At 34.6% G+C, this 12,543-nt stretch overlaps 1 protein-coding gene, 1 non-coding gene and 1 pseudogene across 2 annotated transcripts; 1 reads left to right on the plus strand and 2 right to left on the minus strand.

Annotated features, from left to right (window-relative positions):
* Positions 1-1,133: 1,133 nt before the first annotated feature.
* TRNAT-UGU lies at positions 1,134-1,205 on the plus strand. The gene has a single exon. It is a non-coding gene; the product is annotated as a tRNA-Thr (tRNA).
* Positions 1,206-2,232: 1,027 nt separating this feature from the next.
* LOC120150911 (transcription factor TCP7-like) lies at positions 2,233-3,310 on the minus strand (the record flags this gene model as incomplete). Its single annotated transcript, XM_039163507.1, has 1 exon — positions 2,233-3,310. A coding segment is annotated over one exon (735 nt), but the record flags the coding sequence as incomplete, so codon positions are not given.
* A 1,351-nt stretch (positions 3,311-4,661) lies between these two features.
* On the minus strand, positions 4,662-9,677 carry LOC120150823 (annotated as a pseudogene).
* Between the last annotated feature and the right edge of the window lie 2,866 nt (positions 9,678-12,543).

Here is a 12,543-nt window from a genome sequence, read left to right on the forward strand (position 1 = left end):
TCATTTCAAGACCGGTTTTGTCATATTTTACCTGTTATATTGTTATGGATCGATATATTTTTATAAAGTATCGATATTTTATTAGCGCTATAACTTCTTCTCTTTTAAATTCCAAAAGTATCGATACTTATAATAAAGTATCGACACTATCAACATATCCAGTAGCGCTTTACATGTTTTGTCATTTATAGACCGATTTTGTCATTTTTTACCTGTTATATTGTTATGGATCGATACATTTTTATAAAGGATCGATACATTTTTATAAAGTATCGTCACTTTCAATATATCCGGTAGCGTTTTACCTGTTTTGTCATTTATAGACCGGTTTTGTCATTTTTTTTACCTGTTATATTGTTATGGAACGATACATTTTTAAAAGTATCGACACTTTCAATATCCGATAGCGTTTTACCTGTTTTGTCATTTATAGACCGGTTTTGCCATTTTTTTACCTGTTATATTGTTATGGATCAATATTTTTATAAAATATCGACACAAACCGACAAGCTAAGTTTGTCGGTTGCTAAATTTTTTAATATTTCTTTTTAATTTCCACCTATTACATTATTATCACTCGATATTTTCGGTAGCGCTAAATCGAATTTATCAAATATCTTTTAATATATCCGGTAACGCTGTATATTATCCGTATATTAGTCCGCCTTTCCTGAGACAATCTCGATTTTTTTAATCATTGAATTACGGAGACAATTATTCTAACAAATAAATTTAATTGATTTTATGGTAAAAATTAAAACTAAAATAATTGATTCGATATAATTAATTAAATAAATTGATAATATTTTTGTTTTTGAAATTTATTTATAAAATAAAAAACATTGTAAAAATTAAAAAAATGGATACAATTAATTAAACCATTTAATTGAGTTATTTCATATTTATATCTAAATTTATATTTAAATTTAAATTTAAATTAAACTAATAAAAACATAAATGTGTACTTTATTACTTAAAAAATTAATTATTTTATTCTATTAAAATTTTAAATTAAACTCGAATTAAATTAGTTATCAAAATCTAATTAGTTAATCGAATAAATTAAAAAAATTATTGCAATTTTGCTTTAAAAAAATATAAATAATAATTCTTAAGCCCAATCATCGTGCAGTGCCCCTATAGCTCAGTGGTAGAGCGTCAGTCTTGTAAACTGAAGGTCTGTAGTTCGATCCTGCATGTAGGCATTTTTTTAAAATATTAGATTCCGTTAATTTTTCTCACGTCTGTATCGTTCAACATATGGAGTTTACGAACAAGACTCGGATCTCCGACGACAACATTCATGATTCAGTTACGAATAACTAGGAAAATCAAAACACAACCAAGATGTTGAATTGTTAAAATGAGATATTTATAGTAGCAAGAGCTAAATGCATACGTAGAGGCGATGGATAACAACACAGAAACCGAGCACGTCTTAAATGATCAACTTACTGAAGCAGAAGAGAGGGACGACCGGACTAACAGATGCAACATGGAATACCTTGACAACACACAAACTATCATTTTAAATGCTAAGCAATGCTGGGCAGTAACGGAGAAACTAAATAATTTTCAAATACCATTAATGATTTGAAGTTTCAGACTCCAAATGTATAAGTCGAGCAATCCACAAGTTTTAATATTTAACTCGGTTGTCATTGCTAGATTTTCAATGCTAAAGCTACACCAGACAGCAGCAAAGAAACTAATCATCTTCAAACACTATTAGCAGCTCAAAGTATCAAATCCAAGTTAATGCATAAATCGAGCATATTCAGCAAGTTTAAGATTCAACCCATCATTGCTAGATTTGCAATGCCTATGGTAGCAGGGAAGAAACTAATACTTCTCAAACGCCATTCGCAGCTTGAAGTTTCAGACGCCAATTATGTTTAAGTCGAGCACGATCGACAAGTTTTAAGATTCAACTCGGTCGTCATTGCTAGATTTTCAATGCTAAAGCTACACCAGAGCAGCAAAGAAACTAATCATTTTCAAACACTATTAGCGGCACAAAGTATCAAATCCCAGTTATGCAGAAATCAAGCACATTCAGCAACTTCAAGATTCAACCCATCCTTGCTAGATTTCAATGCCTATGGTAGCAGGGAAGAAACGAATACTTCTCAAATGCCATTAGCAGCTCGAAGTTTCGGACCTCGATTATGCAAAAACCAAGCACAATCCATAACCCTTAAGATTCAGCTTACATTGCTAGATTATGAATAATGGAGGAACTTGAAAAGCATTTGAAATTCAAGTTTACAAACCTTATTTCAACATGGGAAAAAACATCACAATTCTGGAAATCCCCAAACTCAGCAGAAACCTCAAATCATTAAAACCCTATTTCTTAAAACCCTACTAAACCCTAATCAATCATGGGGTAGAAGTCTTAATACTAAGAGACCCAAATTGTCCTCAAAACCCTAATTCACTTGCACTAAAGTTCTGGCAAAAAATCAACTTACACATCCACACAAAGAAACTGCAACCATATACAAATATTGGTGCAATCTAATACACACACACACACACACCCAAACAACAAGGGTAATTGGTCTACCCAAATTCAATTCGGATCCTCGCCTCTCTGACTCGAACTTCCCGGAGTACCCGACAACGATGCTAACAAATTCAGATGACCCGGAAGATAATTGCCAACCCTCGCCGCCACATCCGACGATTCTCCCATAGCTTGCTGTTGTTGAACGAACATCGCGGCTGCAGTAGGTTGCTGAGCAGAGTCCGCAGCAGCGGCAGAAGCAGTCTGGACAACCATCTCCGGTGGGGGAGCGAAGCTCCATACTTGACCATACTCGGGCCTTGCTGGAAGAGCCCAGAACCCACCCATGTGTGTCCCCGCAGGTCCCAAAATGGACCCCATGTCTGGTCCCATCGTGATCGCCCCGGAATCGGTAAAGCCGGACCTGAACCGTTTCCCGAGTATAAAACCGGTGGGACCGAGTAAAGGCTTATGGTCCAAAGACGTCGTCGTCGACGGTAGAGAAGTTGAATTGCCCCGACCACGGAGGGAAGCCGACACGGTGGAGAAGTTGGCGGGAACCGTCCCGGTACCGGTGGCGGCTATAATGGCAGGCTCGGCTTGGTGTTGTAACAGCCACTCAATGGTCTGACCATCGGATTTGTGACCCAACTCACGAGTCACTGGAAAAACACGAGCCGCACAAATGATCGGCATCCTGATTCTCCGGCCACGACCGTCCACTTTGCTGTGACGGTCTTTGGTCGGAGGCTTTTTGACAGCGAGGGAACCATTGGCCGCGCTTGTGTCTTGTTCGCAGCAACATCATCTGAATTTGACATGGCGGGATTTTTATTTATTTTTCTCTGTAAATAATTTTAATTTACAAACGTATACTTTTTAATTAATTTTTCAATAAATAATTATAAATATAAAAATATTAAAGCTAGTTATGACATGATGGCCACACATTAAATTAAATTAGTAAGAGTAAAACAAAAGTGGTTAAGCTAAGGTCAAAAACTTTTCAATTAACTAATCTTACACTTTATTTAATAATCTCGGCGTAAATGATGTCATTTTTTGTTAACCAATTCTCAATCATAACTACAATACTACATCTCTCCTTATTATTATCCATATTATATATAAAAGAATAGACTTAATTAGTGCTCTAAGTCCATTTATATCAATTTAGTTAAATATTATTAAAATAATTTTATTTCAAAGAGTAATATATGTATTATACGAATATTTATATTTTGTAAATAAAATACTTAAAAATTCTCATTGTGAAATTTATTTTAAGAATATAATTTTTTTTTAACTATTTTCTTTCTGGTCTCTCTTTTATATTTATTCTTCTAATTTTCTTAAATATTTTTCATACAACAATCTTAAACTGATAAATTATCATTGATTTTTTTTCTTTCTTTCCTTTTTCTTTAGTATAAATTATGTTATTTTTTTGTTAATTACTCATCTCTTTTTCATGTAAAAATATAAATATTTTATTTGCTCATATAATGTCTTCTTTTCTTTTTAGTTAGAAATATTTTTATTTTTCTTTTTTTCTCACGATTAAATTTGACATAATCTCTTTATATTTTGATGACGTTTATTTTATTATCATACTAATTTATTATTACTTTGGACCGTCATATTTTATATTAATAAACACTTACAATCATCGATATATGATAAGATGATATACGTGTTGAGATGATGTTAGTTTATCAACAAACCATTATTTTTTTTACATATTTGTATATCAATGTTGATATTTATACTTCATAACCGACAACGATGTTTATTTGTATTACTTATTCATCTAAATTGTTTAACTAAATTTTAATCATTTTCTCATATGATTTTTTTTTTTTGCAATTTTAATGACTAATTTATTCACTTTGATAATTCTTAAAGAAATATTCCATTTATATAATTAATTTACTCTTCTTATAATTTTAACTATTTTCTCTATTTAATAAAGAGTATAATAACGAAAATTTCTTTTTATAGTGTGAAATACTTTACAGATTTAATATTACTAAAGAAAAATGTTGATTTTATAAAAATTCAAGAAAAATCATGATAATTACATTTTGTATACTAATTATCAAATTTAAAAATATATTTTTAAAAAAATTATCACACACACGTACATGTAGATTACAAGTTGATGGTGATGGTGATGGGGAACACAATCGAAGCCACAAAATAATTAGAATGTGAAACAAGTGGAGCATGGTCCACTTGGTTTTGGTACTATTAATGAGCGGGACCATGGGCATTGGCAGATCTCATCAGTAAATTCTATCTTTTCCTTTGCCGCCTTCAAGAAAATAAGATGCAATTAGCCATTAGGTACTACAATAATATCCTTATAATAGCAAAGATACTTTAATCCGATACTTCAAACTATTATATCCTCTCGAACCACGTAGAGAAGTTCGAATACATAACCTCAACTTATAACGATATCAATTGAACTAAAACTCAGTCAGCAGCAAAGAAAGGATTAGCACATTAATTGTTTACTTCAACAAAAGCCCTGAAAACCGAACTTTGGGAGAGAGCATAACAATGTCAATTGAACTAAAACTGAAACCAAATCGAACATCACAAAAGCTGTAAGGTACCATATCCTAGCCTAGCAGTAAAAATGAATTATTTAGCTCTCAGCAACTGAGACTAATCAGGGTCAAGACTTGGAAGACACTCAGAAAACATTTACCTTTCTCCATTATGTCTTGCGAACGATGCTTCAGAGCAGCGGCTTTATTTTCAAGTAGTAATAGTTTGCTGATGTAAAGGGAAGACAATGAGTAGAAATCAAATAATCTTATACAACAATGTATTGAAGATTAAATGTAACTTGTCTTGACAAAACAAAGCTGTTAAGTTTACGATGTATATAGTACTCGAGACCAAAACACTAATCTCAAATTCTCCATGTTTAACACATATCTCTCATACCCAAACTCTGCAAGTGGAATAGTGGATGTTTTATCATCATGTCACATGAAACAAATGTGGGTATTTTGTTGCATTTTAAGCTGCCAAAAATCAAATCCAAGTTAGAATGCCATTATACAACCACGACTCGGGTACATTAAAATTGACCATGTAAATGCAGGCAGAATAATAAACCTGGCATCATGAAAATGAATGTAGGTATTACTGCACCAGGCAAGCATGTGTGCCACCATAAGAAGAAACTACAAACTCCAATGGCCAGAATTAAGAGTCAATCAATTTCCATTCACTACTTCAACATTATTAAAAGTCGTTCAGATAATCAGATTAACATTTGACAGTGGCCACAGAATGAATTCAAGAAAAGGCTCATAGAGCATTGAAAGTGAACAATCAAAAGCTACTAGGCTACTAACCACTCTCAATATCCAAATGTTCACTACATTTCAGCCAGATTTTTCAAAAATAAAAATAAATAAAAAGCAGTCCAAAGAAAACATAAATGGTTAAGAAGCCCCAGTTTTACAAGTGTCTCCAGAAAGCTAACAATAGAGTAACATGTAAGACAACCAAGAGATCACACAACTTTCAGTACTACACAGGAGTTCCTTCCACAGAATATGATGTTAGTATAAACGGCAATTATATAATAAATTATGTTTCTAGATTTTTATTCCTTTACCCTGAAACCCTCACCACAATCATTTCTCTCACAACTTATTCACATGTTTTCCTTATTACCTAAATCAAAAGATAAAATAACTTCTACTCTTATGTTGGAACGTTGGAAGGAAACCTCAGTCAGATACCAAAATTCCAGAAGAAAATCACATGGTCCCATGGACTTTCTAGTTTCTACTTAAAAATATTGCTAAAAGCATATATTGCTTCAGTTACCCCATCTTTCTATGCTTCTGTGATTTTTACATCTATTAAGTTCAGAGATCATTATGCATACATGTGAAAGCTCCACTTTGGTATTCAACTAGTTCCTACCACCTCAACCCAGCAAGATCAGAACCAAGCCTTTCAAAGCTAACGTCTGTTGTATTCTTTGAAACTTATACCAACTATAAGTATAGAACATGAAAAATCCAGTTTTGACAAAAACTATTCAGAAAATATAGGCTAAAAATACTAAAAAACCACTTGAACCCTTCACTTCTTTCATTGCTAAATATGCCCCCATACTTCTAGTGCACTCAGATAAGCCCCTATCCTTTGATTTGTACTTAAATAAGCTCCTATGTCAAATGAAAATGTGATTTTTATCAAGTGTTAATTGAGGAATAAATTAAAAACGTTAATGAACTTATTTGGGAAAAGGTTAAAAATTAGGGGCTTATTGGATACAAATTACATTCTTATTTGGATGTAATAAAATTATAAGAGCTTTTATATTAAAGTGGTAGAGTTGAAGGACCTCTTTAGTATTTTAGCAGAAAACATACCATCAGCACTACATAGGTATGAAGTTAAGAAACTGACCGCATAAAATGCCCTCCAAAATCAATGAGGCTACCATGTTAAATAATTAAAACCAAGCGAAACATCCAACACAAAAATGCACCATTTATTGAAAACAGTGAAGTTATTAGAAATCAAATATGGTTAGCGGGCATGTCTGTGAAAAGTTAGAACAAATTACAAATAGAATCCCACCATTATCAGCGTAATGTATAATTTTCATATCAAACTCTAAGCAACAATTTGGATTTTAGAAAGCACTTGACAAGAAAGTTTTTGATGCTTTAAGAAAGTTCAGACTTCTCCTTCTCCTTTACCTCAAAATGTTAAGATAGGGATTAAAAAAGTATAACCTAAAAAATTAAGTATTTATCTCTTCCTTCATAATTATCAATTACAGTCTTTGTAGATAATGACCCAGTTGTAAACTCAAATTGTAGCTCTAATTCTGTGACTCTAACTGGTGACATTTTACAAATATTTGATAAAGAAAAAGATGGTTCTGAAGGCATAACATTTGATAGTTGAGATTTGAGAACTTCCAAGACATAATGCATATATTTCATCACTTTAACCAATACTTACCTATTAAATTCACATAAATTACAAGTCATTTGTTGACCAAATGCTGTGAGGTCCTAAGGCTCTAAAAGAGCATCATAACATGTATGACAATTAGGGGTGTTCGCGGTCGGTTTTGATCGGTTTTTGGCTAAAAATTCATCAGATCCAAAAGTATAAATGTTTGCGGTTTGGATCGGTTTGGATGTTTCTAAAAAAATCCGATCCTATCCGATCCAATTAAGTGCGGTTTGATTCGGTTTGGATTTGTGCGGTTTTTGGATTCTAATTTTTCAAAATAATTCAAAGCAACAACATTGCCTAAGGGGGTCAAACAGTTTCACCATTTCACATCCTAAGCTGACATCGATCGAATAAACCACCGTTGATGAACACAATACTTTAAAATCCTTGCATTTAGAATCTGTAAATCGGCATAACAGTAGGTAAAAGAATCTACTGCATTTTCAATAATCTGGTTACAGCTTTAGGGACCTACATTATATATATTCAAGAGTATTAATAGGAAAGTCAACTATACAAGAAATATGGAAACACTTATAAGTTAGCCTATAAATTTGGCACAAATCTGTAAACAATCTGTCCATATCAAACAAGGTAAATACTAGAAATGGTAAGTCAACTAACATAATTAATCGCAATTGTTCATGGAAAACTGTTTTCTAGGCTCTTGCAGCAACATTTTAGAACATAGGAACTTGAAACGGTGTCGCACTTCATTGTAATAGATATCGGTTCGGTTTGGATCGGTTCAGGATTTCCAAACCGAAACCGAACCGATCTGTTTTAAAAAAAAACCAAACACACTAAATCGGTTTCGTTTTTTTTCGGTTATCGGTTTTTTGGATCGATTTTTTTTGTTATTTTTTTGGATCGGATTGGATCTGAACATCCTTAATGACAATTCAATATTGTGTAAAGCTTAGCGGTCATTCTTATTTTCCAACATGATCCACAATATTGAAATAAATGCCCAATTTCAACAACCCCATGTCTATCAAGACCGAGCCATAAAAGGGATATAAAATGCATACAATGTTAAATAAAATGGTAAAAAGATACTCACAATTCTCAATCCAAATCTTCTTGTCTGGTCTCTGTATTATCACCTGGTCCTGGACCAGGTCCAGGTCCCTGAGCTTGAAATGGCCAAGGCAGAGATATCCTAAAACTCCTCTCGACGGCTGATTATCCCCATCAGACCTCTGCACATCACCACGCTATTACCTTCACCCGTCCCTTGCGCCCCGTGAGCCCTCCTCTCATAATCAGGATCATCGGTAGGCAACTCGTGACGACACACCGGGCACGAATTATGCAATTCCAGCCACGGCAATATACAATCCTTATGATAACATGGCATCTGCTTCGCTTCCGTCCCTTCCTCAAATTCGTCCATGCAACCGCACACTGGTGAACTCCGAATCCGAATTATTTTTGTTATGTTCGCTGAAGGTAGCGCTTCAATAGCTGATTTAGATGCCGGTGGGTCCCGTAGCGGTTTGGATCATTTTCGGCCAGCTGTGGATCAATTGCTCGAGGCCCGGTCCGATGAAATAATCCCCTATGTTCGCCGGAAGCAGAAATCCTGCGTCGGACGGATTGTTCTGGATCACGAACTCGATTCGAGCCCCGCTTGAACGCAGATCGTTTAGATGATTTTGGATGAAGGTAAACGGATCGAAAGCGAACGGGTCGCCTCTGACTGACCGGGTCGGCCCAGGTAAACTAGAGTTATTCACCGGGAGCAGAGGATGATGAAGTTGTCGTGGATGAAGAAGAAGAAGGAACGGCAGGAAAAAGGAGCGGAAGCAAGGAAGCGAACGGATCCGTCACGTTAAGAACGGGTCAGAGAACGGGACGAATTCGTATCCGGGTTAAGGAAACCAGGGCCTCGATTAGGGTTTGAGCTTTCGTATTCCTCGAGGAATCCATCGTTGCATATGGGACAAGAAGGATCGGAATAGGAAGGGGATATTGTTACCGTCACGGAACGGTTGCATTGGTAAGTGGTAACAAAAGAAAGGCTTATTGGTTACGCCGACGGTGATAGCGTCGCCGCCTCCGCCGGTGACGTTCCCGTCGGACGACATTTTTTTATTTTCAGGCTTAGAGTTGTTTTGTTTGGGACGGAGCGGAAGAGCTGGAGAGGAAAAATGAAAAATCGTTGAAAGGTATTTAGGTAGAGAAATTTTCTCTTCCCGGAGGCTTCTAGAAGGTCTTTTAATTTTAATTAATTACTATTAAAATCGCTTAATGATATTTTGATGGTAATTAATTAAAATTAACTACAAATCGCCAATCCGTATGTTATACATATACAGTATTTTACTTGTATATAGTTAATTTTTATTCTTAAAATATATTATGTTTTAGTTTTTACTACTACATTTAACATTTTACATATTAAAATTACAAATACAACCTGAAATTGTACACCATAAACACTCAAAACTATAATCAAAATAAAATTCATTTAAAGTACCATCAAAATAGTAATTGAAATATTTCCAAATCAAATTAACAATAAGGTTTACATGTGATCAAAATTATTTTAAAATAAACCCAAATGGTGTTCCAAAAACTTTAAATAGGTACATCAAAATTTGTCTTGTTCTTGTTTTTTTATTAATCGGTTTTAGAGTTGAATCTTTATTTCTTTACCAAATTTAGTGAATTTAATTGTGTGGGTTTTGATTGGGATTTTTGTTATTGTCATCCATTAATCAACGACCTTTCAAATCCTACTCTATTGTTACCACCCTATCAACAACCTATCATAATCAATATTCTTTTTTTTTTGTATAACAATTAGAAACGGGTTAGCTGGAGGTTTGAAGATCTCGCAATAACGTGGCAGATAATTCCGTGTGGTTCTAAGTAAATAGTAGCAGCAATGGGGGCTCCTTGGCTCAAAGCAACCAACATATCTGCAACCATATTCTGCTCACGACATATATGTGATACCTTTGTGATCCATTCAAGTTCGAGCAGTGCAAGGATTTTAGTGACCAAATCACTCCCCACAAGCGCATCCGATGAAAAATTGCAAATCTTCATAATTTCGAGATTATCAGTTTCTAGTTCAATATGTCGGATTCCTAGTCTCCAAGCATGCAACAAGAGATCATGAACACCCCACAACTCAGCAGTAAGAATAGAACACCTTCCTATACTTCGCGTGAACCCAAAAACCCATTTTTCTTTAGAGTTGCGCAGAATACCTCACGCAGCTGCCATATTGTCACACATTCTAATAGCCCCATCCGAGTTCCCCTTAATCCAACCGGTGGGAGGTCGAGTCTAAGACAGGATGCTTCTAGACATTGATGAACTAGGATTTGCGTTGCTAACATTAGCATTCATAACTTCATCAACAAAGCTATCACAACGATAAATAAACTCCTCTCTTTCAACGTAATTAGGATCAAAGAGGATACTACATCTCCATTTCCAAATGTACCAACAGTAAACGGCGAAGCGAATATCCCAATTTACATTCATTTGCGCATACACTTCAGCAGCCCTTAAGTTGCGTTCAATCCAAATTTTGTAAGGAATAATCATGAACTCATTAAGCTTATCAGTTTTGATAACCCTTACCCACATATTCCTAGCCATACTGCAATGCCGCAGGATATGATCATCATCCTCCATAACAACCCCACACAGCTTACAATCCACTAGGCTAGTAAGGTGTCGACGAGATCGTTCAACATTAGTAAGAAGTCTATCATGGAATAAAAACCAAAGAAAACATGGATTCTTTGTAGGACTTCTAGCTTCCAAATCAAATTATATAGAGAATGTTCACTACTATTGTCGAGGAATGTAATATCATTATAAGCTGACCTTGTAGTAAACTTCCTATTATGTTCCCATCTCCACCCGGGTGTATCAAGACCCAAGTAATCTTGAGGTGGTTGGACAACAACAATTCTTTGGAGAACATGTTCTGTAACACCCCCAACCCGTATCCAACCCGGATACGAGTCCGAAGTGTCGCATTGACTTTTCAAACCTTTATTTGTATAAAATAGTGAGTAATTTTAAAAACTTTTATAACATTTAACTATTCAAAACATTTACAAAACTATTCAGAGTTATTCAATATATTCTTTTGATTACATGCCAACTAGAACTTTATATAAAAAAATACATATTATTCACCTCTCTTCTGATATGACATTCGGTAAGGAGAACTGACCTGCCTTGTTCTTCTTTACTTCTCTTTTCGCTTTCCAACCTACATGTGAAACATCACATGCTAAGTCAATGACTTAGTGAGGCATATAAAACATAATATTTCATATAACATAAAGCATACATAACATATACCATCATTATCATAACTCTATCATTATAATTAAGAAACACATATAACATCATATGGTTCATGTAACATTTCAAACCACTTACTTTTGATAACCATTTATAAACCCATCGTACATATCACATTCAGTATGTTTGTTTAATCTCTTTATTAGCCCATGTACACTAGTGAACTTAAGGTCTGAGTACATTGAGGTTGTGCACACATATGTCACCACAGCTCATATAAATGTCCCGAAGAACCACATATCATTCCTTAAGAATCATATACATATGCCAAGGATCAAGTATGTGTCTCACAGACTTCACACATGTTCCAAAGAATACATATATGTCCTGAAGGACTATCCAGAGGTCATAAAGATCCTCGGTAACTATCCAGAGGTCATAAAGATCCTTGGCAACTCCATAGGTTCCGAAGAACCTAGTAAACTGTCCATATGTTCCTTAGAACATAGGTATACTGTCCATATGTCGAAAACATAGGTAATTCTATCCATATGTTCCGTAGAACATAGGTATACCCTCGACTCTTGGTATGCAACTATACCCTAGCTCTCATATCACATAACATGGGCATTATCATTTATAACATTTCATATCACTTGTTATTTCTCTTCTGTCACATACCACATGTATGTGTAACCATATCTCATATCATATCACATGTATCACAAGTGCATGTATTCACGTAG

This window comes from Hibiscus syriacus, unplaced genomic scaffold, assembly GCF_006381635.1.
Source record: "Hibiscus syriacus cultivar Baekdansim isolate YM2019G1 unplaced genomic scaffold, ASM638163v2 tig00111027_pilon, whole genome shotgun sequence".
NCBI lineage: Eukaryota > Viridiplantae > Streptophyta > Magnoliopsida > Malvales > Malvaceae > Hibiscus > Hibiscus syriacus.